Source organism: Bos indicus, chromosome 18 (genome assembly GCF_029378745.1).
Source record: "Bos indicus isolate NIAB-ARS_2022 breed Sahiwal x Tharparkar chromosome 18, NIAB-ARS_B.indTharparkar_mat_pri_1.0, whole genome shotgun sequence".
NCBI lineage: Eukaryota > Metazoa > Chordata > Mammalia > Artiodactyla > Bovidae > Bos > Bos indicus.
The window spans coordinates 62,169,776-62,194,487 of NC_091777.1; the positions used below are offsets into that span (position 1 = coordinate 62,169,776).

A 24,712-nucleotide genomic window follows, 5' to 3' on the forward strand; every position below is an offset into this window, starting at 1 on the left:
GCAGGAGGTTCAGTCCGGCTCCAGCCTGAGGGCGGAGAGACCTGTTTTCCAGCTGAAAACAGGAACTGGGGACTGTATGTGTGAGAAGAGGTAGGGTCTAGGGGCTTGGATCAAGTCAGGACATTTTGAGACTCTTTAATATTCAAACAATATTAAAGATTTCCCTTATACAAGGTTTATGGTGTGAATAGTGATGACAGCCCCTGTATACTGTTGTCCTCTGTATCTGAGAGTTCCTCCTCTGTAGATATGGGAATGATATAAGGGACTTGAGAATCCTCCAATTTTGGTAACTGCAGAGATGACTATATGGTGATTTATATTAAATTATCATGGGATTTGCTATACCCAAAAGCTCTGTGATGCTGGCTCTATTGTATATCATTGGCAGCGTTCTTAAAATGATGATAAAATATGAATGGGCTTCCCTGGTGACTCAGTGGTAAAGAATTCACCTGCAATGCAGGAGATGCAAGAGATGTGGGTTCAGTCCTGGGGTTGAGAAGATCCCCTCGAGTAAGAAATGGCAACCTACTCCAGTATTCTTGCCTTGGAAATCTCAAGGGCAGAGGAGCCTGGCAAGCTACAGTATGTGGGATCGCAAAGAGTCGGACACACGAGTGACTGAGCACACACACACACGCAAAATACACATAGCACAAAATTTGCCATCTGAAACATTTTTAAGTGTCCAGTTCAACAGTGTGGCACATTTTGATGCAACATATTTTGCTTCCCTCAATTCTCATACACTTCCAGTAACTTCAAAAGACATTAAAAGTTTTATTCATGTTTGTAGAAACCATAGCTCAGAGATGAAGAATTTGCCTGATGTGTTATTTTGCCCCCTGCACCCCTTAACTCCATTGTTCCAAGGAATTATACTCTCAGGGTCAAGGGCCAATGGACATTCTTGATGGCTTTGTGTCTTGTTTTCTCTGCAGATCGGAGCCACCTCAATTATGTCTAGGATGCTGCATCAGTATGTTCATCAATTTGGTCAGAAACTTATCCACAAGTGGCCCCTGGAGCCCAGACAGGAGTCTGAGAAAACCACAGCTTATCTGAACACCCTCGACCTGGTGGCCATGGGTGTGGGCAGCACCCTGGGAGCTGGTGTGTACATCCTGACTGGTGAATTAGCCAAAGTGAGAGCTGGACCAGCAACTGTCATCTGCTTCCTGGTGGCCGCCTTGTCTTGTGTGATGTCTAGTCTCTGCTTTACTGAATTTGGGGCCCGGGTACCACGCTCTGGTACTGCGTATCTCTACAGCTATGTCACCAGGGGTCAACTGTGTGCCTTCATCACTGGCTGGAACCTCATACTGTCCTATGTCATTGGTGAGGTGATGGATTGAGGGGAGAGTGTGGGGCTTCAGATCAGGAAATTAGGAGGTAGGTTTCAGGTCTTCACTCATTCATGAGAGCATTGTTTTTGACCTTGTGGAGTGAAATGGATAATAGTGGCAAGAAAACCCCACAACTTCATTGTACTTAAGTCTATCCTGTTTTTCTTAAATAACTGGACCAAGAACCCAGAGGAAAGGGAACTGTAGGGAGCGGGTGAGAGGGAGGCATGGCCCACAGGCTCATCCCCTCCCCTTAGTGAAGTCTTTGCTCAGCTGTTGCCTTCATGGGATTTTATTTACACCTGGACTTAAAATTTCAACCCACATCTTCCAGCTCTCCTGATCCCAACTTTCTGTTATATTTTCTTTTATAAAATTGATCTCTTCATAGCATATTAAACAGCTGACCTATTTTGTGAATCATCTGGGTCTGCCCTCTCCAATCCATGAAAAGAAACTCTTTGAGATTAAATATTTTGTTTAAGCCACCACCCCCCAAATATACCATATCAAGAATAGATTTATGCTTGTCAATGAATATTCCTTCTCCTGTTGCTGCAGCCATGGCCAGTGTGGCCAGGGCGTGGAGCTACATCTTTGACAACCTGATTGGGAACCACATCTCTCAGGTGTTACAAGAATCTTTCTCTCTGAATATGCCTTACTTCCTGGCCAGGTATCCAGATTTTTTTGGCCTGGGCCTGGTGCTGCTGGTCACAGGTGAGACAGGGGTCAGTGATAGGAAGCAGGGAGTAGGGTGTGGAAGGGGGAAGTGGGGAGGGAAAGGCTTGGGATTGAAGAATGCTAGGGGATTAGGACTGGAAAGGAGGATGTGTGACACAAAAGACTGGAAGGCAAGACATAGACCATTGTTTCCCACACTTGGCATTATTGACAGTCTGGGCTGGATCATTCAAAGGTGTGGAAGTGTGCACTTCAGGTTTAAACAAAAAAAAAGATTCTTGTTGGATGTTGAGTAGCATCTCTGAGAAAATCAGAATGTCTCCAGACATTTCCAAAAGTCAACAGGTGGACAAATCACCCCAACTGAGGATCAATTACTTAGACCTATAAGTTTCTTCTCTGTTTTAAGACCAAATATAGGTTATCATTTTATAAAATATATCTTTTAAATTTTTTATTTATGTATTTGGCTGTGATGGAAATTAGATATGGTGCACAGACTCTCTACTTGTGGCACTCGGGCTCCAGTGTGCAAGGGCACAGGCTTGCTTGCTCTGCAACATGTGGGATCTTAGTTCCCTGACTAGGGATCAAACACACATCCCCTGCATTGCAAGGCAGATTCTTAAACACTGGGCCATCGGGGAAGTCCCCAAAGATGTGTTTTAATTGAGAGGAAATTAATATAGCATAAAATTAAACATTTTATTATTTTCCCCAGCTGTATTGAAATATAAATACAACACTGTATAAATTTAAGGTTTACATGAGATGATTTGGTAGATGTATATATTGTGAGGTGATTGTCACCATAAGAATTTAACCATCTTAAAGTGTACAATTCAGTGGGACTTAGCTGTTGGGTAACCATCACCTCTATATAGTCCCAAACATGTTCATCACGCTAAAGAAAACCCTGTACCACTGAACAGTCACTTCCATCTATCCACTACCACCAACCGCCAGCCCCGGGCAACCACTAGTCTGCTTTCTGTTTCTATGGATTTGGCTATCTTGGATGTCTCATACGCCATCTTGCCCACAGGACTACAGGTTCTGGGAGTTCGTGAGTTGACCCTGGTTAACAAAGTGTTCACAGGCATCAACATTTTGGTTCTCAGCTTCATCATCCTCTCTGGCTTCATTAAGGGAGACCTGCACAACTGGAAGCTCACAGAACAGGACTACATATTGAACACATCTGGATCCACTGACACCTCTAGGTTAGAAGGGTTCTCTTGGTCATTGTAATGCATGTGAGGTGCAGAACTGGGAATATGGTGGGGACTAAAGAGATCTTGGCTGATGGATCCAGATAACAGGGTCCTGGAGCCAGGACTTGTGATATGAAGGTAGAAGCCCAGTGGAGGTGGCTGAACTCACTTTACCCAACTTCTTCCTTATCCCTTCTCTCATCATAGCTTTGCCCCTCTGGGTTGTGGAGGGTTTGTGCCCTTTGACTTTGAAGGAATTCTCCATGGAGGAGCTACATGTTTCTACGCATTTCTTGGTTTTGATTTCATTGCCACTAGAGGTAACATGGTTATTGTGTGTTCCATCAGGGGTTTGGGGCCAATTTGGCTGCCCTTGGCATTAGGAGTTGGGAGAAGGTGATCCTGGTTTTGAACATTGAGAAGGGAATGTAATTTTGTGATTTCACTCCAGTGTTTACCTGACCCAGTACTTCCCCCATCCTGCAGGGGGAGAAGCCCTAAATCCTCAGCGGTCCATCCCCATCAGCATCATGATCACGCTCTTCATCTGCTTTTTGGCATATTTTGGTGTCTCAGTGGCACTCACCCTCATGGTCCCCTACTACCAGATTCATCATGACAGCCCCGTCCCACAGGCTTTTCTCCACGTTGGCGGGGACCCTGCCAGATATGTCGTGGCTGTTGGCACCCTCTGTGCTCTTACATCCAGGTCAGTATCATGGCTTTCTCCCCATCTACTGTCAGATGCTCAGGTATCCCAGCCCTCAGCATTGAGAGACAAGAGGGAAGGACACCTTGCCCCATGTAGACTAGGGAACAGATGCCCTGGTCTCTCCTGCTTCTCCACATCCCCAACATGCTCCCATTTCTTCTTCCAGCTGCCTTGGTACCATGTTCACCACCCCTCCTGTGATCTGTGCAATGGCAGAAGACAGGCTCCTTTTCTGGGGCCTTGCCCAGATCCATGCCCACACCCATACTCCCATCATGGCCATCATGTCTGCTGGAAACCTTGCAGGTGGATAAACAAAACCCACTACTTCATTGTTTGACTTCCCTCCCTTGCATGTTTCCAGTGGTTTCTCATGCTCTCTCCCCACCTTGTTCATGCCCTCTTTCTAGGGGTCATGGCATTACTCTTTGAGTTCAGGGATCTTGTGGACTTTGTGTCAATTGGGACTCTGTCTGTTTACTCCCTGGTGGCTTTTTCTGTGCTTTTCCTCAGGTGAGACTCCACTACACCTTGACTGGGGACCTTGGACTTGTGGGGATTAATGGGGTTGTAATCATCTTCTGCCTTCATGCTACCTTCTAAATGTGTTTCTCTGCTTAATGCAGAACAGATGTGGAATAAGCTGTGTGATGTTGGATGAGCAGGGGCTGCTGTTAATACTGCCATAATGCCTCTAATTCAGGTACCAGTGAGATTAGAATTTAAGCAAGAAGGAGAAAACTGAGGTGAAGCCCGAAGTTGAAGGAAGTTCTTTCGACTCTGTACCTGAAGCAGGAAACTCAAATATTCTAAAGAGCCTAGGGTTTTCTACCAGCACCAACCCCACCCAGAAATCTGGCCAGATTGTCTATGGATGTGCCTCCCTGCTTGGTGAGCACTGGGATTTCTCTTTGGTCATACTCTGAAACTGACAAGATGGGTGGGATTCTGTGTCTTTGGCAGTTAAGGAGGCGTCATGGAGATATGATGGCCCTTTCTGATGTAAGCAGTTTCATGGGTGGACTCAAGATCCTGACATCTTTGTCTTCTGGGTCCAGCCTGTTCTCCTCCTCCTTGACCCTTGCAGTTCTCCTGCTGATAATCCTGAGCCTGGTCCTGGCCCAGTGGCCCAGACGTGTGTTCTCTGGAGACCCCATGCTCACAACAGTGGCTGTGCTGCTGCTGCTGCTCATCACTGGGGTCACGGTCATCATCTGGAGGCAGCCCCAGGACCCCACTGCTCTTTACTTCAAGGTAAGTGACCTTACATGTCCAAACTGTCCACCTCGAGTGAATGAAGTCTGCATGCTTTGAGGTCTAAACATCTTTGCTGGACAAAGGAAGAAGGAAATTTGCTAAAACAAATGGACCCTTCCCTGGCCCACACTCAGCACTTTACATATACAATCTCAGTAGGCACTGAACATACAGCCTGAATTGGACTGAATGTAGGGTAGGGTAGGGTCTCCCTTTCAGATGTCTGGGCTACGTTGAGAGATTAACTGACTCTACCCACAGGCCCCTGCTCTGCCTGTCCTCCCACTGGTGAGCATCTTTGTGAATGTTTACCTGATGATGCAGATGACCTCTGGGACCTGGGCCCAGTTTGGTATCTGGAATGTGATTGGTAAGTGGTTTTCTGGGATAAAGACTCCACTTGAGTGACTGAACCCAAGCTGAACTCCCCCAAACTGTCTTAATAGGAGACTTCTTGGGCCTCTGTAAATGAGGAGAGCACCTACTTTTCCTTCTCACTGTCTCATTTTCCTATTAGGATTTCTCATATACTTTGGATATGGGATCCGACACAGCCTGGCAGAGAACAACCATCAATAGCCACCAGCCTCCACCTCCAAGACTTGACAAAAACATATCAGGTCCTGAAGCATCTTAACCACAGGAAAGAGATGCTATGTGGAACCACTCCATACAATGGAGGATCTGCTGGTTCAAGAGACACTTTGAGCCTTGATGGAGCATGAAGGTGGAAGGCATTTACAGCTGTGTATTTTTGCCAGTGGACAAAATGACTTTGATGTTTTACAATTTGTAAGCAAATTTTTTAAAGCATAATATTCATATAGATTCCTGGGCTAGGAAGATCCACTGGAGAAGGGATAGGCTACCCATTCCAGTATTCTTGGGATTCCACAGTATTCTTGTGGCTCAGCTGGTAAAGATTCTGCCTGCAATGTGGGAGACCTGGGTTCAACCCCTGGGTTGGGAAGATTCCCTGGAGAAGAGAAAGGCTATCCACTCCAGCATTCTAGCCTGGAGAATTCTATGGACAGTCCATGGGTTTGCAAAGAGTCGGACATGACTGAGTCATTCCCTTTATTCATATAGAATAGTTCATGCATCAGAAGTGAGCAACAAGATGATTTTTCACAAAGAAAGTACAACAACATAACCAGCAACTAGAGGAAGAAATAAAATATTAACATGCACATAAGAAGCACCTTCTTGTACCTAATTCCAACAAAAACACAGAGATTGAAATTTCAAAAGGAAACACACATAACTACATATTTTGTCTAGAGTTACACTTTACATTCAGTTCAGTTCAGCTGCTCAGTCATGTCCGACTCTTTGAGACCCCATGAATCGCAGCACACCAGGCCTTCCTGTCCATCACCAACTCCTGGAGTTCACCCAGACTCACGTCCATTGAGTCAGTGATGCCATCCAGCCATCTCATCTTCTATCGTCCCCTTCTCCTCCTGCCCCCAACCCCTCCCAGCATCAGACTCTTTTCCAATGAGTCAGCTCTTCGCATGAAGTGGCCAAAGTACTGGAGTTTCAGCTTTGGCATCATTCCTTCCAAAGAAATCCCAGGGCTGATCTCCTTCAGAATGGACTGGTTGGATCCCCTTGCAGTTCAAGGGACTCTCGAGAGTCTTCTCCAACACCATAGTTCAAAAGCATCAATTCTTCGGTGCTCAGCCTTCTTAACAGTCCAACTCTCACATCCATACATGACCACAGGAAAAACCATAGCCTTGACCAGACGAACCTATGTTGGCAAAGTAATGTCTCTGCTTTTCAATATGCTATCTAGATTGGTCATAACTTTCCTTCCAAGGAGTAAGCGTCTTTTAATTTCATGGCTGCAGTCACCATCTGCAGTGATTTTGGAGCCCAAAAAAATAAAGTCTGACACTGTTTACACTGTTTCCCCAACTATTTCCCATGAAGTGATGGGACCGGATGCCATGATCTTCGTTTTCTGAATGTTGAGCTTTAAGTCAATTTTTCACTCTCCACTTTCACTTTCATCAAGAGGCGTTTTAGTTCCTCTTCACTTTCTGCCATAAGGGTGGTGTCACCTGCATATCTGAGGTTATTGATATTTCTCCCAGAAATCTTGATTCCAGCTTGTGCTTCTTCCAGTCCAGCGTTTCTCATGATGTACTCTGCATATAAGTTAAATACAGCCTTGACGTACTCCTTTTCCTATTTGGAACCAGTCTGTTGTTCCATGTCCAGTTCTAACTGTTGCTTCCTGACCTGCATACAAATTTCTCAAGAGGCAGATCAGGTGGTCTGGTATTTCCATCTCTTTCAGAATTTTCCACAGTTTATTGTGATCCGCACAAAGGCTTTGGCATAGTCAATAAAGCAGAAATAGATGTTTTTCTGGAACTCTTTTGCTTTTTCCATGATCCAGCGGAAGTTGGCCATTTGATCTCTGGTTCCTCTGCCTTTTCTAAAACAGGCTTGAACATCAGGAAGTTCATGGTTCATCAGGAAGCCTGGCTTGAAGAATTTTGAGCATTACTTTACTAGCGTGTGAGATGAGTGCAATTGTGCGGTAGTTTGAGCATTCTTTGGCATTGCCTTTCTTTGGGATTGGAATGAAAACTGACCTTTTCCAGTCCTGCTGAGTTTTCCAAATTTGCTAGCATACAAATAGGTTGGAAGTAACAGTAAGGGACTTCCCTGGTGGCTCAGACAGTAAAGCATCTGCCTACAATGCGGGAGACCCAGTTTCAATCCCTGGGTGGGGAAGATCCCCTGGAGAAGGAAATGGCAATCCACTCCAGTATTCTTGCCCGGTAAATCCCATGGACGGAGGAGCCTGGTAGGCTACAGTCCATGGGGTTGCAAAGAGTCGGACATGATTGAAAGACTTCACTTTCAACAGTAAGGGAACAGATATAATGTGCAAATGTAATAGTAGAAAGCCAAGGCAGCTATATTAATATCAAACAAAGTAGACTTTAAGAAAAAGAGAATACTCACTGATAAATTGGATCATTTCATAATGATAAAGCAAAACAGTCATTTTTATCCCTCCCCAGCTTTATTGAGTTATAGTGTAGTGGTGGTGGTTTGGTCCCTAAGTCATGTCCAACTCTTTGTGACTCCATGGACTGTAGCCCTCCAGGCTCCTCTGTCCATGGAATTTTCCAGGCAAGAATACTGGAGTGGGTTGCCATTTCCTACTCCAAGGAATCTTCCCCGACCCAGGGATCGAACTCATGTCTCCTGCATTGTAGGTGGATTCTTAACTGACTGAGCCACCAGGGAAGCCAGTCACATAATCTTAGAGTTACACAACAGAGTTGATGGGGGAAAGTTCTTTATTGAAAAAATACTTTGCCAGAGGAGAGGGAAGTGGGTGGGAAGTAATGGTTGGTTGATAAATGGCTAGAGTTGCATAGAACTAAAAGGAAGTGAAATTGGAGAGAAAAGATTAAAATGTGTTGCTGCAGAATTAATGTTTAAATTGGGCTTACGGACATTGAAGACATTGGTAATAATGAAGTAGAGGACTGTTGGTGGGAATGAACAGCTGATGTAGAGTGAATGAGGGATGGAGGTCAAGATATTGAGTACAAGTTATTAGATTAATTTAAAAACAGATAAGGATGAACAGAATTAGGACATACAGTATCTTACAAGTTCTGAGATAACAGGCTTAGAAAGCAGTTCATGGAGACTGATTCTTTTGAGTAAACCTTTGATGGAAGACGCTGACATCACCTGATTGCTGTTCTTCCCTTACTGCTGAGGGACAACCAGATATCCCGTGCTACCCAGTGTGCTGTAACACGCAACACAGAATACCGTCCATGAAAGAGTCTTGATGAGAAGTTGAATCAGAATGTATTCAAGCTTCTAGTTCAACTGCTAGTTCGTAGAAGACCTTAAGAGTTTCATCCAAAAACATTATTAGCCAAAACCAGAATGTGGACAATTCTCTAGCAAGGAAAAATGATGCACTTTCTGTAACAATTAAATGATATGACCCAAAGTGGAGAGTTAATGTAGACATACCTTGGAGATTTGGTTCCAAACCACTGCAATAAAGAGAATTGGCAATAAAGAGAGTCACACAATTCTTTGTTTTTCCAGTGCATATAAGCTATTTTATACTACACTGTAGTCTGTTCAGTGTGCTATAGCACTGTCTAATTAAACAATGTGTAGACCTTATTTTTAAAGATGTTATCACTAAGAAATGCTTACCATCATCTGATGACTCAAGGTTGCCCCAAAGCTTCAATTGTAAAAAAGTAAAAAATACAGTATTTGCAAAACACAACAAAGAAACTTATATCTGTAAATACGTATGTATCTTTATATTCAATTTATATGTAATTAATACATATAAGTATTAATGTTCATAAAATGTGTATCTATGTAAAGTATTTGTATTAAAACAGTACATAATGTATAGAACTTTATAATTGGGTAAATTAATTAAAATGCAGTAAACGTGTACACTGATGGAGAAATGTTTTATAGATGTATGTGGGTGTGGGTGTGGGTACATTCACTATGTTTTGTTTGACTCTTTGAAACATGGACTGTAGCCCGCCAGGTTCCTCTGTCCATGGGATTCTCCAGGCAAGAACACTGGAGTGGGTTGCCATTCCCTTCTCCAGGGGATATTCCCAACCCAGCGATCAAACACACATCTCCTGGACTGGCGAGCGGATTCTTTATCACAGACCCACATGGGAAGCCATTTTATAGATTATACATTTGATCCATCATCTCAGTTTCCTGTACAATCATTTGTATGTGTGGTTTGGGCAGCAGACTTTAAGCAGATGGGGATATATGTCATGAGTAACTTGATAGCTAGGGAAAGGATAATAATATTAAAACAATAATCATCTATAAAGCAGTGTGGAAAATTTGCCTAGTCCCAAGGGGAGCCAACTAATCAGGTCATTGAAAGGGTCAGTCTGTGTTACATTTTGCAACCATTTTGCCCCTTGGAAAATTTTTTCTATGTATGTCTCAATGTCTTCTGAGGTAGTAATGTAAGTCAAAGAAGTCATGTGAGTAATAGTAGAATGTCTTCTTGTTTCGCCAGTAGAAAATCTAGGGCAATTCTATTCTCTAAAACCTACTTTGGCTGAGGGTTTTAGGTATATCTGTTGTGCTACAATTCTTTCTGTGGTTTCTTCAGTTATTTGAGCAATGGTGGCTTATAGATTTCTAAGTATATTTCTGTTTACACATACCCTTGGGCTAGGAACCAAGATTCCCAAAGACTTTGCCACCACCTATCTCAGTATCCTGCTAACATGGATCTCTTGACTCTGTAATGGGGAGGTAACATAATGACCCAATACCATAAACCTACTTGCCAGTTATTGAGACATACCTTGGTTAGATGGATTAGTTCCAGAACCACATATGAAGCCAAAACCCAGGAGAGCAGAAGGCAGATTTGGACAAATGGGGACCCTCATACACTCTTGTTGGGAATGTAAATTTGTGCAAACACTATAAAACACAATATGGAGGTTTCTCAAAAAACTAAAAATAGAACTACCATCTGACCCAGCAAGTCCACTCCTGGGTATATATCCAATAAAAACAAAAACACTAATTTGAAAAGAGGCATGCCCTTCTATGTTCATAGCAGCATCATTCACAATTGCCAACAAATGGAAGCAACCTAAGTATCCATCAACAGATGAATGGATAGGCCTTCCCAGGTGGTCCATTCACTTCCAATGCAGGGTACACAGATATATGACGCCTAGTCCAGGAAAATCCTACATGCCATGGGGAAACTAAGCCTGTGAATCACAGCTACTGAACCCACATCCTGCAAATACTGAGGCCCTTGCAGCTAGAAACCATGCTCTGCAACAAGAAAAACCCCTGCAATGAGAAGCTTGCTCACTGCAACTAGAGAGTAGTCCCCACTTGTTAAAACTAGAAAAAGCCCATGTGCAACAAGGAAGACCCAGCGCAGCCAAAAGTAATATAAGTAAATAATTTTTAAAAAAGAAATCAGATGAATGGATAAAGAAGATGTCATATAAATATTTATATATGTGTGTGTGTATATATACATATAATGATATACTACGCAGCTGGAAAAAGAACTAAAACTCTCCACAATAGCTTAATCTACTTCACTCCGTCTTGTGTGGTTGGCTTTATTTTTTTTGTTTGTTTGTTTCAACTGTCACTTTATTGTTAAGATGGCTGAATTAATTACAAATTTAAACTAAAATTTTGACTATTTTTAGCCAGGTACCAAATTTTATTCAAGCAAGATGAATTAGAGAAAGATCTTACTGGCCAATAGATTGTTTCAATTCTCTCATTGTATCAGACTCAAAACTTTTCATTTATAGGAAAGGTAAACTGTAACTTCAGTAGAAAGCAATACAGAAAGATTTTATCACATTGACTGGTTTCCATTTAGTCAGTCAACTGTTTCTAGCTGTCTTAATAGGGATAGATGTGTTTACATAACTGGCTGAGCTTGAGCCTTCTTTGCGAGCAGCTTTAGATCTGCAATGCACTTGGCGACTGTTTCCTTCTCCTGCTGTGCAGAGATGCTCTGCACCACATGCTTCTCCACCCAGTTTATCATGTGCTCTTGTTCCTTCTGACGCATCATAATTCTGCACAGAGATGTGATAGTCCAGGCGATTCTTTACCTCCCTGTATACTCTATGCAGCTGTTCCCGGTAAGTAACCTCCAAGGCCATAGCAATGTTATTCCTTTGAACATCAAAAAGGTAATGGCGCTTTTGAACCAGTGCCTGCTGTGACTTCTCCATATCAATAGCATCCTGGATTTGTTTGATGGAGGCCTGTTTCACCTCTTCCAGTTGGGCAATTTTTTGCTCATTGAGTTTATCAGCAAATTCCCCAACAGACGCACCATGTTTTTTAACTATATAGACAAGGAACCCTATTGTTGATATGACAGAGAAGGTCTCTGGAGTTATCGCGTATATTTCTTTGGAGAGTAAACGTAAGATAAGCCCAGTTCCAAGCACATAGGGTCCTGTTACACCAGTTTTAGGATAAAGGAACTGAAAGAATTCCTCAGGGAGCAGCCCAAAACGAACTTTTCCTCCATGTTCAGGAAGAGGTGGTACAGGGGCAAGATTTGGCTGCCCTGTGTGAAAGATCCTTGTTGCCTGCAATACCCCTGGGCGGAGGAGGGCTGCGTTCTTCAGAGATGGGGCTGCTGCGGCGGCGGCATAAAGTACCACCCGGGACAGCATTGTCAGGTAGCGTTCACCCAGCAGTCTTCCCGCCCCAGTAACCCTGACAGAAGAATCTGGCAGGGACAGACGCAAGATGGACTCTCACAAGTCTCGCAAGAAGAGCGTGGGGTTGGCTTTAAAAAACAAAATGACAATAATGTAAATCAACTATACCTCAATTTTTAAAGAAGTTAATGTAATAGTCAACCACTTATATTTAAGACCCATGTTGCTGGTTTGTGCTCAGTGTTTTAGCATGTGGGTCATCTCATGGAGGTCAGAATCTAGTCAACGCTTTACCAGTACCACCATCACCCCCTCACCACTCCACTTCCTGCTCCCGGCTTTTCCTTCTTGAGGAGCAGAGCTCCTGACCTCTCACATCAAGTATCACTTCTCTGTCTCTGTGCTTGGCTCTCCCAGCAACATAACTCCTTCAGGAAGACCAAGTCACATCCCCTTTATCCTCTCCCATTAACTGTTCAAGACTCAACAAAGCACAGTGCTTGTCAATGTTTGTGTTGCTTGAATTCACATCAGACATGTTAAGCTGGGGCATAGCTGAGCTTGAAGGTCCCCACACTGGGGTGTCTCAGGTCAGGTGCAGACTGTGGGGAGTCGAGTCATGTAAGAGGACTGGGAGGTAGCAGGGTTGAGTGGGATCTCAAGTCTTACAGCTTGTATTTCTCAAGGTCCTTGATCTCAAGTGTCCACAGAAATGATCAATGAAAAGTACATAACTGAAATAGGAAAGAATTTTCTTTGAGCCAAATTGAGGGCTGCAGCAAGGGAGACAGTGTCCCTATAGTTCTGAGGAACTGCTCTGCTGAAGCATGTCATCCAGCACATTCTTCTACCTCATCCAAGCAAAGGACATATATATCAACATGACAGGGTGTATTCCTTCAAGGTTTCAAAAGAGAAAGACTTCATACACAGCAAGATGGCAGCTCCCTGGTGACTGGGAAGGGAGCCTTATCTCCCAGAGAGTGCTGACACTCATGCCATGAGGAGGGAGTTACTCATCCTTATCTTCAAAACAGATGCTCTTTACCTCACTAGTTAAAGAAGACATTCTGTGAGGGTTCTGTTTACACAAAATTTAGGCTGAATCATGTATTATAAGTCAAAACGATGTCCCCATACCTCAATATGTGAACATCTTCTCCATCACAAGCAGATAAAAATCTTAGAACTGTTTGATTCAGTGATTCTACTTTTGATGATGTAAGCAGAAGGATTGAATGCACACTCTGGAAGAGATAAGTGCAAATTCCTGTTCACAGCATGTTTCACAATAACTAAAGCATGAGAGCAACACAAGTTTTCCATTGATCAAGAATGTATAAGCCAATATGGTAGGTACCCTCAATAGACTATTGTTCACCATTAAAAAGAAAGGGAATTCTAACACAAGATACAATAGGGATGACCTTGTGGACATTTAACTAGGTAAAATAAACCTGACAAGAAAGGAGAGATATGGAATGACTCCACTTACAATGAAGTACCTGGAGTGGTCAGATTCATACAGACAGTATGTAGAAGGGTAATTGCCAGGAACTGTGAACGGGAAATGGGAATTACTATTGAATGGAACAGAACTGATGTTTTTGCAAGATGAAAAACTTCTGAAGTTTGCACAAAATTTGGAGGTACTTAACACAACTGACCTACAGACTGAAAAATGGCTAAAGTGGTCAATTTTGTGTTATGGGTATTTTACCACATGTAAAAAAAACCTCTCAGAACCACCCCGCCGACCGCAGAAGAGTCAGGGCTGATAGTAACACTGCTCCCCGCCCACCGAGCCCCATCTCCACCCCAACAGCCCAGGGGTGAGGACTGTTTTCTGTGCTCAGGACTCCCTGCTTCAGTTCTTGGAGATGTCTCAGCTCCAGCCCTGCCTGGCTTAACCTCCACCTCCCTGACTGATCCAGTGCTCCAGGCTCTGCTCCAAGGATCCAGTAAGTCTCAGGTCACCCTCTTCTGTGGGAGACTGGGCGTTGAGTTCACATCCTTCCAAAGAGACCCCTGCAATCCCAGAGCGCAGGAGGGTCAGCCTGGCTCCAGCCTGAGGGTGAAGAGACCCATTTTCCAGATGAAAGCAGAAGAAACTGAGAGCTGTTGTGTTTGTGTGAGAAGAGGTGGGGAGAGGGGAATTGCATCAAGTCTAGAGGTTGTGAGACTCTTCTTAGACTCTTTAATATAGAAATAATAGACTGAGGACCTGGATGAAAACTTGCCACCCAGAAAGGACATTTTGGAGGTTTTGCTGCCTGGAAGAGGGGTCTCTGGAGTCCCACTCCTAGATCTTAATCGAAGATTTGAAAAGAATTAAATTAGGGCCATGGGGACCGCAAAGGTCACCGCACCTCTGATCTTCACCATCTCAGTTGCTACCATAGGCTCTTTCCAGTTTGGCTACAACACTGGAGTCATCAATGCTCCTGAGGAGATCATAAAGGACTTTCTCAATTATGCTTTGGAAAAGCGGTCAGGAATCCCCCCGTCCAGCATGCTCCTCACATTCCTGTGGTCCTTGTCCGTGGCCATCTTCTCCGTGGGTGGTATGATCGGTTCCTTCTCCATCGGACTCTTTGTCAACCGATTTGGCAGGCGCAATTCAATGTTTATTGTCAACCTGTTGGCCATAGCTGGTGGCTGCCTTATGGGATTCTGCAAAATGGCAGAGTCGGTCGAAATGCTAATCGTGGGCCGACTGGTTATTGGCCTCTTCTGTGGACTCTGCACAGGATTCGTGCCCATGTACATTGAAGAGATCTCACCTACTGCCCTGCGGGGCGCCTTTGGTACTCTCAACCAGCTGGGCATCGTTATTGGAATTCTGGTGGCCCAGATCTTTGGTCTAAACGTCATCTTGGGGACTAAAGATCTCTGGCCTCTGCTCCTGGTCTTCACCATCATACCAGCCATCATCCAGTGCGCTGCCCTTCCATTTTGCCCTGAAAGTCCTAGATTCTTGCTCATTAACAGAAAGCAGGAGGAGAAGGCAAAGGAGGTCCTCCAGAGATTATGGGGCACCGAGGATGTGGCTCAGGACATCCAGGAGATGAAGGATGAAAGTATGCGGATGTCGCGGGAGAAGCAAGTCACAGTGCCAGAGCTCTTCCGTGCCCCCAACTACCGGAAACCCATCATTGTCTCCATCATGCTCCAGCTCTCCCAGCAGCTCTCTGGGATCAATGCAGTGATCTACTACTCGACAGGAATCTTCAAAGAGGCAGGTGTCCAGGAGCCAGTCTATGCCACTGTCGGCACAGGTGTGGTCAACACCATCTTCACCGTGGTGTCTTTGTTCTTGGTGGAAAGGGCTGGGAGGAGGACTCTACACCTGATTGGCCTTGGAGGGATGGCTTTTTGTTCCATCATCATTATGATTTCTTTGTTACTAAAGAATGATTATAGCTTGATGAACTGTATCTGTATTGGGGCCATCCTGGTCTTTATAGCCTTCTTTGAAATTGGCCCAGGCCCCATTCCCTGGTTTATTGTGGCTGAACTCTTCAGCCAGGGACCCCGCCCGGCTGCCATGGCAGTGGCTGGTTGTTCCAACTGGACCTCCAACTTTTTGGTTGGACTGACCTTCCCCTTGGCCTCATTCTACTTAGGCGCCCACGTTTTCATCTTCTTCACCATCTTCCTCATTATCTTCTGGGTCTTCACCTTCTTCAAAGTTCCTGAGACCCGTGGCAGGACTTTTGAGGAAATTACACGAGCCTTTGAAGGGTAGGTGCAGACAGGAACCCATGGTGAGAAAGGCCCCATCATGGAGCATCCAGCCCACGAGGGACACCAACGCCTAAGACGTGCCTCCCACCCACCTCCCTCCCGTCACAAAAAGCAGCCTTGACCTCATCAGGTTGTAACCCAGGACTATTTCTGAATGCTGCTACTCCATTCCTTTCTCATCCACACACTCGTTGGGCGCTCAGAAGATCCCAAGGCTGGGGTTAGTCGTTGTCATCAATGGCTTTTGAAAATTTCATTTCTTGGACATTCTCTTCAGCTCAGGAGAGACCAAGTAAACCTACCTTCATTTCAGGAGGGATTGGCCACTTGGTATGTGACAACCTGGCCAGCTCCTGCTCCCTTAGGTTCTAAAATTGCCTCAGGGCATTTTGGGGAGTGGGCTAGAAGGTACCATTCCTCCAACCGCAGACTCACCAGGAAGCAGGTACACTCAAGAGTAGGGGGCAGAGAGGGGTTCCATAAGAGCTCCTTCTTCTCTTCCATACAGCTCTACTGAGAAAATAAACTTGAGTTTTATTTATCTTCTGGTTTTATTGCATAAATATTTATTTTTTTAATATAAAGTAATTTTACCAAATAATGAAAGCATAAGGAAATTGAGGTTAGAGGGAGGTGCTTCAGGACAGGTTACAGGGTGGAAGATTTTATACTGAAGAGGTTAAGGTGTAATAAGAAGGGAAGGATTTAGGGAGAAAGGTCATGCAAAATTGGAGGATGCATGATGGGGTGTGTGAAGTTTGCACGTTGCCTCTTAACAATTTCTATCCTCCCGATAAAAACTCTCAACTTTCTCAGAAAAGTCATGTGCCTGTATAAAGAAGCTATTGGTTTCCTTTGGAACTTTTTTCTTCATTTAAGATTATATGTAGTATTACTTGAAATCTAGGATTATTGCTAGGGTGGGCATTGTAGTTAATAGGGGTTTATGTGTTCTAATTTTGGATGGAGTCCAGAGAAGGGATGGTTATTTCTACAAATCCTCTCTCCCCTCACTGGACCAAGCAGCTTCCTTCTCTGTAGTGAACTCACTTTTTAAAAAAAAATATTCCTATCATCCATCTGGTGGGAGAGCCTCCCAAGTGAACAACCAAAAATCTTGGTTCTTGGTAGAGGTTCATTATTTCTTCAGTTTGTTGTTTAGAGGATTTTAGATGTTGATTTTTATTTTGCTTTAAGCCATAGCTTTGAAAGAACTTAGAGATGTTTATAGCTAACTTGGAATTTGTAACCTCAGCGCCGGAAGACGATTTTTTTTCCTGAACAATTATTATTCGGTTGACGTGTGTTATTACATGAGGGTCATCTCATGCTTGTTTATGTCAGCTTACCATGTGAAGTTACCCTTGTTACCACGTTACATGGTGTTACGTCAGGTGCCCCCTGAGGGACTTGAACTTTCCTGTAGACCACACGTGACAGTCTGTGTGGATGTGCGGCAAGGCCCACACATGAGCGTGAACATTTGTACACCATCACGAAACAGTTGCTGGTTATCTTGTTAGGTTCCTAAGGCCCCTATTGGGTATAATGTGTTCAGACTCATCCGTGTATATGTAAACAACACTGCCTCTGCTGGGTGGAATCTGCATCAACGGTTTTCTTTGAAACTTCAGAGTTCCGTCTCGTCTGGCTGCCTTTCCTTGTTGGAGAGGACAGAGAGAACTCCCTAAATGTTGAGACTGAGAGTGGAGGACTCACTCTCCACTCAGACAGCAGGAGAAGACAGGAAAGAGTGTGAGACCAGGACATGATGCCTACTGGGTACGCTGGAAGGGCGTCATGGGGGAGAGGGGGGCATTCTTAAGGGGACAATAAGCTTCTAGATCTGGGGTGGCCAGAGGGTTTGCTGAGATGGAGGGATTACATTTACCACAGCCCACGGCCACTTCCAGGATCATCCAGTATTTTTAGAGGTGGAGACTGGGCTCTTCATCCCTCCTTCATATGTTGTTTGATCTCCCCTAGCTTCTTTGGTGCTTACATATTTCAAGCCCTGCAGTCAAACCCTCGCCTATGACAGTATTTGGGTTCTAAGTTCTCGCCATTCCCTCTGGTTGCTGAAGCTTTGGGTACAAAACTCGCAGTGCCTTGGGATAGGGCTTTGCCATGGCCGGGGACTGTCCTCCAGCCGCACCTCTGCTCCGACTCCTCAGACCAGCAGGTTGGCAGTGGTGCAGCATGGAATGTTTCCCAGTTCTCAGTGACCAGGTTGTGAATAATTTCCAAATGGGTTTTTTCTATTATTGTTGCTACAGTTCTTTGTTTTGAAATAAAATTCTGAATGTACATATATAACATCACAGGCTTAGCTTTGTGTGGGGGGGTGGGGTTGGGGGGAACCTTCCTCTGTAACAATAAATCAGCTTTAAACACCGTGTGGCTGCTTAGTTCTTGTTGTAACCTAAGTAAGTTTCTTATATGAGAGTTTTGTACAAATGAAAATAGCCATACTCGTTTATTATGCACAGATGAAATGGAAAAGCCTTAGTGCGTTGCCTTGCATACTTAATAAATTATGTTGCTTGCTTTCAAAAAAAGAAAGAAAGAAAAAATAGTAACGATTCCCCTTATCCAGGGTTTGTGATGTAAATACTGATGTCAGTCTCCTGTATACTGTTGACCCTCTGTATCTGCGGACTCCTTCTCTGTGGACACGGGGATGATGTAAGGGACTTGAGGACCCAGATTGTTATACCTCAGAGATGACTGTATGGTGATTTATACTAAATTACGATCAGATGTGCTCCAACCCACAACTCTGTGAAGCTGGCTGTATTGTCTACTATGGCAGCAATTTAGGAAATGATAGTAACAGACCACAGAGCATAAAGTTTGCCCTCTTAAAAATGTTTGTGTCCATTTCAGTAATGTTGCACTCTTTGATGCAACATGTTTTGCCCCCCTCAATCCTCTTACACTTCCAATAACTTTGAAATGTATTAAAAGTTTCATTTGTGTTTGTAGAAACCAAAGCTCGGAGATGGAGAGCTTGCCCTGTATGTCCTTTTATCACCTGCCCCTCACAACTCCATTGCACTATGGACTTGGACTCCAGGGCTGAGGGCAGATGATGTTCTTGATGGCTTTGTGCCTTTGTGATGGTGTACCCTCTGCAGAGCATAACCTCCTCATCTATGTCTGCTGCTGCTACTGCTGCTAAGTCGCTTCAGCCATGTCCAACTCTGTGCGACCCCATAGACCGCAGCCCACCAGGCTCCCCCGTCCCTGGGATTCTCCAGGCAAGAACACTGGAGTGGGTTGCCATTTCCTTCTCCAATGCCTGAAAGTGAAAAGTGAAATTGAAGTTGCTCAGTCGTGTCTGACTCTTAGCAACCCCATGGACTGCAGCCTACCAGGCTCCTCCGTCCATGGGATATTCCAGACAAGAGTACCAGAGTGGGGTGCCATTGCCTTCTCCGCATCTATGTCTAGGATGCTGCATTAGTATGTTTGACAGTTTGCTCAGAAGCTGGTCAGCAGGCGGCCACTGGAACCCATAGAGGAGTCTGAGAGTCCCGAAGCTCATCTGAACACCCTTGACCTGGTGGCCTTGGGTGTGAGCAGAACCCTGGGAGCCGGCGTGTACACCCTCACTGGTGCAGTGGCCCTGTGTGTCGCTGGACCAGCGACTGTCATCTCCTTCTTGGTGGCTGGCCTGTCTTGTGTGATGTCTGGGCTCTGCTATGCTGAGTTTGGGGCCCGGGTACCATGCTTTGGTACTGTGTATCTCTACAGCTACGTCACCGTGGGACAACTGTGTGCCTTCATCACTGGCTGGAACCTCATACTGTCCTTAGCCATAGGTGAAATGATGGATCAGGGGAAGTTGTGGGTTTAAGATCAGAAAACAAGGAGGCGGGATTTAGTTCTTCACTCTTCACATATTCATGAGAATCTTGTTATCCACCTTGTGGGGTAAAGAGGATAACAGTGGCAGGAAACTCCCACAATGTCATTCTATTCATCTCTATCCTGCTTTCTTTAAATGATGGACCAAGAACCCAGGGGTCAGGGAACTGTAGGGAGTGTGTGAGAAGGAAGCATGTCCCATGGGCTCATCCCTTCACCATTTCGAAGTCTTTGCTCGACTGCTGCCTTCATAGAATTTTCCCTCATATCTTGTTTTAAAATTTCTAGTCTCACTTTCCAGTTCTCCTGGTCCCAATTTCCTGTGATACTTTCTTGCATAACATTGATCTCCTCCTAGCATATTAAATAGCTGACCTATTTTGTGAAGGCTTTCCAGGTGGTGCAGCGGTAAAGAATCTGCCTGCCAATGCAGAAGACGAGACGTGGGTTCCATCCCTGGGTGGGAAGATTCCCTGGATTAGCAAATGGCAACCCACTCCAGTATTCTTGCCTGGGAAATCCCATGGACAGAGAAGCCTGGAGGGCTACAATCCATGGGGTTGCAATGAATCAGACAAGACTGAGTGCGCACGCACTCACACACACACACACACACACTCACACACACACACAATTTTGTGAATCATCTGGGTTTTCCCATCCCAACCCTTGAAAAGAATCTCTTTGCAATTAGGTATTTTGTTTGGGTTCCCTTCCCAAAAAAAATATAGCCCATGGCCGTATTAGGAATCTACTTATGTTTGTCAATGAATATTCCTTCTGCCACTGCAGGCACCACCAGTGTAGCCCAGGCCTGGAGCTACACCTTTGACAGCCTCATTGGGAACCACATCTCTCAGGCATTACAGGAAACTTTCTCTCCATATAAGCCCTCTTTCCTGGCCACGTACCCAGACTTTTTTACCCTGGGCCTGGTGCTGCTGGTCACCAGTGAGTCAGGGGTCAGAGAAGAATGGGAAGAGCAGAGTGTCGAGGGGGAGCTGGGGTGGGAGAGGCTTGGGTGGCAGAATGGTGGGGGATTAGGGCTGGAATGGTCTCTGATGTGAGAGCAAGAGAGGCAAGACATAGACCATTGTTTCCCATTCTTGGCATCATTGCCAGTTTGGGTTGGATCATTCATAGGTATAGGGGTGTGCGTTTCAACTTTTTTAGAAAATCATTGTTGGATGTTGAGTAGCATTTCTGACATTTACCCACTAAATACCAGTGATACCCACCCCCTAAACTGTGAAAATCATAATATCTGGAGACATTGTCAAATGTTCCTTAGGGGACAAAATCATTCCCAGGCTGAGATTCATTTACTTAGACCTATTAGTATCTCTTCTGTATTGAGACCAAATTGTGGTTTTAATTGAGGAGAAATTAGCATAGCACAAAATTAAATATTTTCTTATTTTTCCCAGGTTTATTGAGATATGAATACAACACTGTACAAATTTAAAGTATACAGGTAATGATTTGGTAGATGTATATATTGTGAGATGATTGTCATGTAAGAAATTAACCATCTGAAAGTGTACAATTCAGTGGTACTTAGTATATTCACAATGTTGGGCAACCACCTCCATTGAGTTCCAAATATATTTTTTAAAAAAAACATTTGATTTCAAGGCCAAGAATGTTTCAAATCTGTAAGCAAGATCACCCAACTCAAAATAGCAAAAGAGTACCCCTATCAAGTGAGTTTCCAAACATTTTTATCACCTTAAAAGGAAATCCCATACCCACTGAGCAGACATTTTCATCTGTCCAGCACCAATCCCTCAGCTCTTGGCAACTGTCTATGGATTTAGTTACCTTGGATGTCTCATATTACATCTTTCCCACAGGCGTACTGGCTCTGGGAACTGGTGAGTCAGCCTGGGTTTACAAAGTGTTCACGGGCATCAACATTTTGGTTCTCAGCTTCATCATCATCTCTGGCTTCATTAAGTGAGACCTGCACAACTGGAAGCTCACAGAACAGGACTATAAGCTGAATACATCTAGATCCAGAGGGACTAACCACCCACGTGTGCTTCTCTGGTGGCTCAGACAGTAAAGAATCTGTCTGCAATGCAGGAGACCCAAGTTCAATAGAGAAGATCTACAGAAGGGAATGGCAATCCACTCCGGTACTCTTGCTTGGAGAATCCCATGAAAAGAGGTTACAGTCCATAGAGTCCCAAAAGTCAGACACGACTAAGTGACTAATACTTCCCACCCACGTGGGTCTCCCTTTCAGACGTCAGGAGTATGTTCAAGGATGAACTGACTTTGCCCACAGGTTCCTGCTTTGCCTGTCCTCACACTGGTGAGCACCTTTGTGAACATTTACTTGATGATGCAGAAGACCTCTTGGATCTGGATCCTGTTTGGCATCTGGATGGTGATTGGTAAGTGGCTTCCTTGGATAATGAGACAGTTTGAGTGACAAAACCCAACCATCTTCCTACAACCTCTCCCCTAAACTGGTTCAGATGCCATGATAGGAGGCCTATTGGGTGTTTGTAAACAAGGAGAGCGCCTACTTTTCCTTCTCATTGTCTCATCTCCCTACTAGGATCTGTCATATACTTTGGATATGGGATCCGACACAGCTTGGAGGAGAACAATGATCAATAGCCACAAGCCTCCACCTTCCAGACTCTTGACAAAAGCATTCCTGCTGCTGAGTCATCTTAACCACAGGACATAGATGCTGTGTGGCATTCCTCCATGCACTGAAGGGTCTGCTGGCTCAAAGATACTCTGAGCCTCTATGGAGTGTGAATGTGGGATGCATTTACAGCCATAAATATTTTGCCAGCGGACAAAACAACTTTGACCTTGTACTTTTTTTTGGCATAACTTTTGGGAACTTAGTTCCCAGATGAGAGAATGAACCCCCGGACCATAGCAAGGAAACTGCTAAGTCCTAACCCCTGGGCCTCTAGGGAATTCCCAATGCTGAACAATTTCTATGTAAACTTTTAAAAATAAAATATGCATAGAGGAAAGTGCATGCTTCGGAAGTGTGCAGCGAGATCAATTTTCACCAGAAAGTACCATAGTGTAATCAACAACCAGAGGAAGAAAGAAAATTATTAGCTTGCTCATTGCAAACAGTTACTCAGCCACAAAAAAAGAACCAAACTCTGCACACAGCTTCAGCCACTCCTTTACATGTTGTGTGGTTGAATTTTTTTTTTAATTTAGACTATTTTAAACGGATTATACTTCCATTTTTTTGTCAGTTAGTGTAAAAGTCAAGTGGAACATCCCAGGTAGCTCAGTGGTAAAGAGTTCACCTGCCAATGCAGGAGACGTTGATTCAATCCCTGGGCCAGGAAGATCCCCTAGAGAAGGAAATGGCAACCCATTTCAGTATTCCTGCCTGGAAAATTCCATGAACAGAGGAGCCTGGTGGGCTACAGTCCATTGGGTCACCAAGAGTCGGACACGACATAGCTACTAAACACCAACAACAAAGAGCCAACTACTACATTTAAGCCCCATTTTGAAGGTCTGTGCCCAGTGTTTTAGCACGTTTGATGCACGCCAGAATCTAGTAAACCCTTCAGCAGTACCCCCATCCGCCCTTCACCCCTCCACTTCCTGCTCCAGGTTTTCCTTCGTGAGAAGCAGAGCTCCTGACCTCTGACATCACGTATCACTTCCCTCCCTGCGAGCTCAGCTCTCCCGGCAAACAAGCAGCTCTCCAAGAGCTCCTTGGAGAAAGGACCACATCACATCCTTTTTATCCTCTTCCATTCGTTTGCGCAAGACTGGACACAGGCACCTTACTTATCCAATGCTTGTGTAGCTTGATTTAACATCAGAGATTTTAAGCCCCTCTTCTCCTGCTTGGGGTCCTGCTGGGTTGGGGGCCCCAACACTGGAGAGTGTGTGTGTGCTCAGTTGCTTCAGTCGTGCTCAGCTCTCAGTGACCCCATGAACTGTAGCCCGCCAGGCTCCTCTGTCCATGAGATTCTCCAGGCAAGAACACTGGAGTAGGCTGCCATGTCCTCTGTAGTTTCAGTTTCAGTTCAGTCGCTCAGTCATGTCCGACTCTCTGAGACCCCATGAACCGCAGCACGCCAGGCCTCCCTGTCCATCACCAACTCCCAGAGTTTACCCAAACTCATGTCCATTGAGTCTGTGATGCCATCCAACTATCTCATCCTCTGTCGTCCCCTTCTCCTCCCACCTTCAATCTTTCCCAGCATCAGGGTCTTTTCAAATGAGTCAGCTCTTCGCATCAGGTGGCCAAAGTATTGGAGTTTCAGCTTCAGCATCAGTCCTTCCAATGAACACCCAGAACTGATCTCCTTTAGGATGGACTGTTTGGATCTCCTTGCAGTCCAAGGGACTCTCAAGAGTCTTCTCCAACACCACAGTTCAAAAGCATCAATTCTTCGGTGCTCAGTTTTCTTTGTAGTCCAACTCTTACATCCATACACGACCACGGGAAAAACCATAGCCTTGACTAGACAGACCTTTGTTGGCAAAGTAATGTCTCTGCTTTTGAATATGCTGTCTAGGTTGGTCATAATTTTCCTTCCAAGGAGTAAGCATCTTTTAATTTCATGGCTGCAATCACCATCTGCAGTGATTTCATCATGTGAAATGCCAGGCTGGATGAAGCACAAGCTGGACTCAAGATTGCCA

At 44.6% G+C, this 24,712-nt stretch overlaps 1 protein-coding gene and 2 pseudogenes across 1 annotated transcript; 2 read left to right on the plus strand and 1 right to left on the minus strand.

The window, feature by feature from the left end:
• The first annotated feature begins 971 nt into the window (after nt 1-971).
• On the plus strand, nt 972-22,747 carry LOC139176995 (cationic amino acid transporter 3-like). Its single transcript, XM_070770255.1, is given in 11 exon segments — nt 972-1,341; nt 1,911-2,069; nt 3,079-3,256; nt 3,455-3,567; nt 3,734-3,956; nt 4,126-4,265; nt 4,370-4,472; nt 4,663-4,850; nt 5,047-5,213; nt 5,478-5,586; nt 22,626-22,747. Coding segments are annotated over 11 exon segments (1,872 nt in total).
• On the minus strand, nt 11,494-12,490 carry LOC109571980 (ATP synthase F(0) complex subunit B1, mitochondrial pseudogene; annotated as a pseudogene).
• On the plus strand, nt 14,698-16,226 carry LOC109571842 (solute carrier family 2, facilitated glucose transporter member 3 pseudogene; annotated as a pseudogene).
• Nucleotides 22,748-24,712: the final 1,965 nt, after the last annotated feature.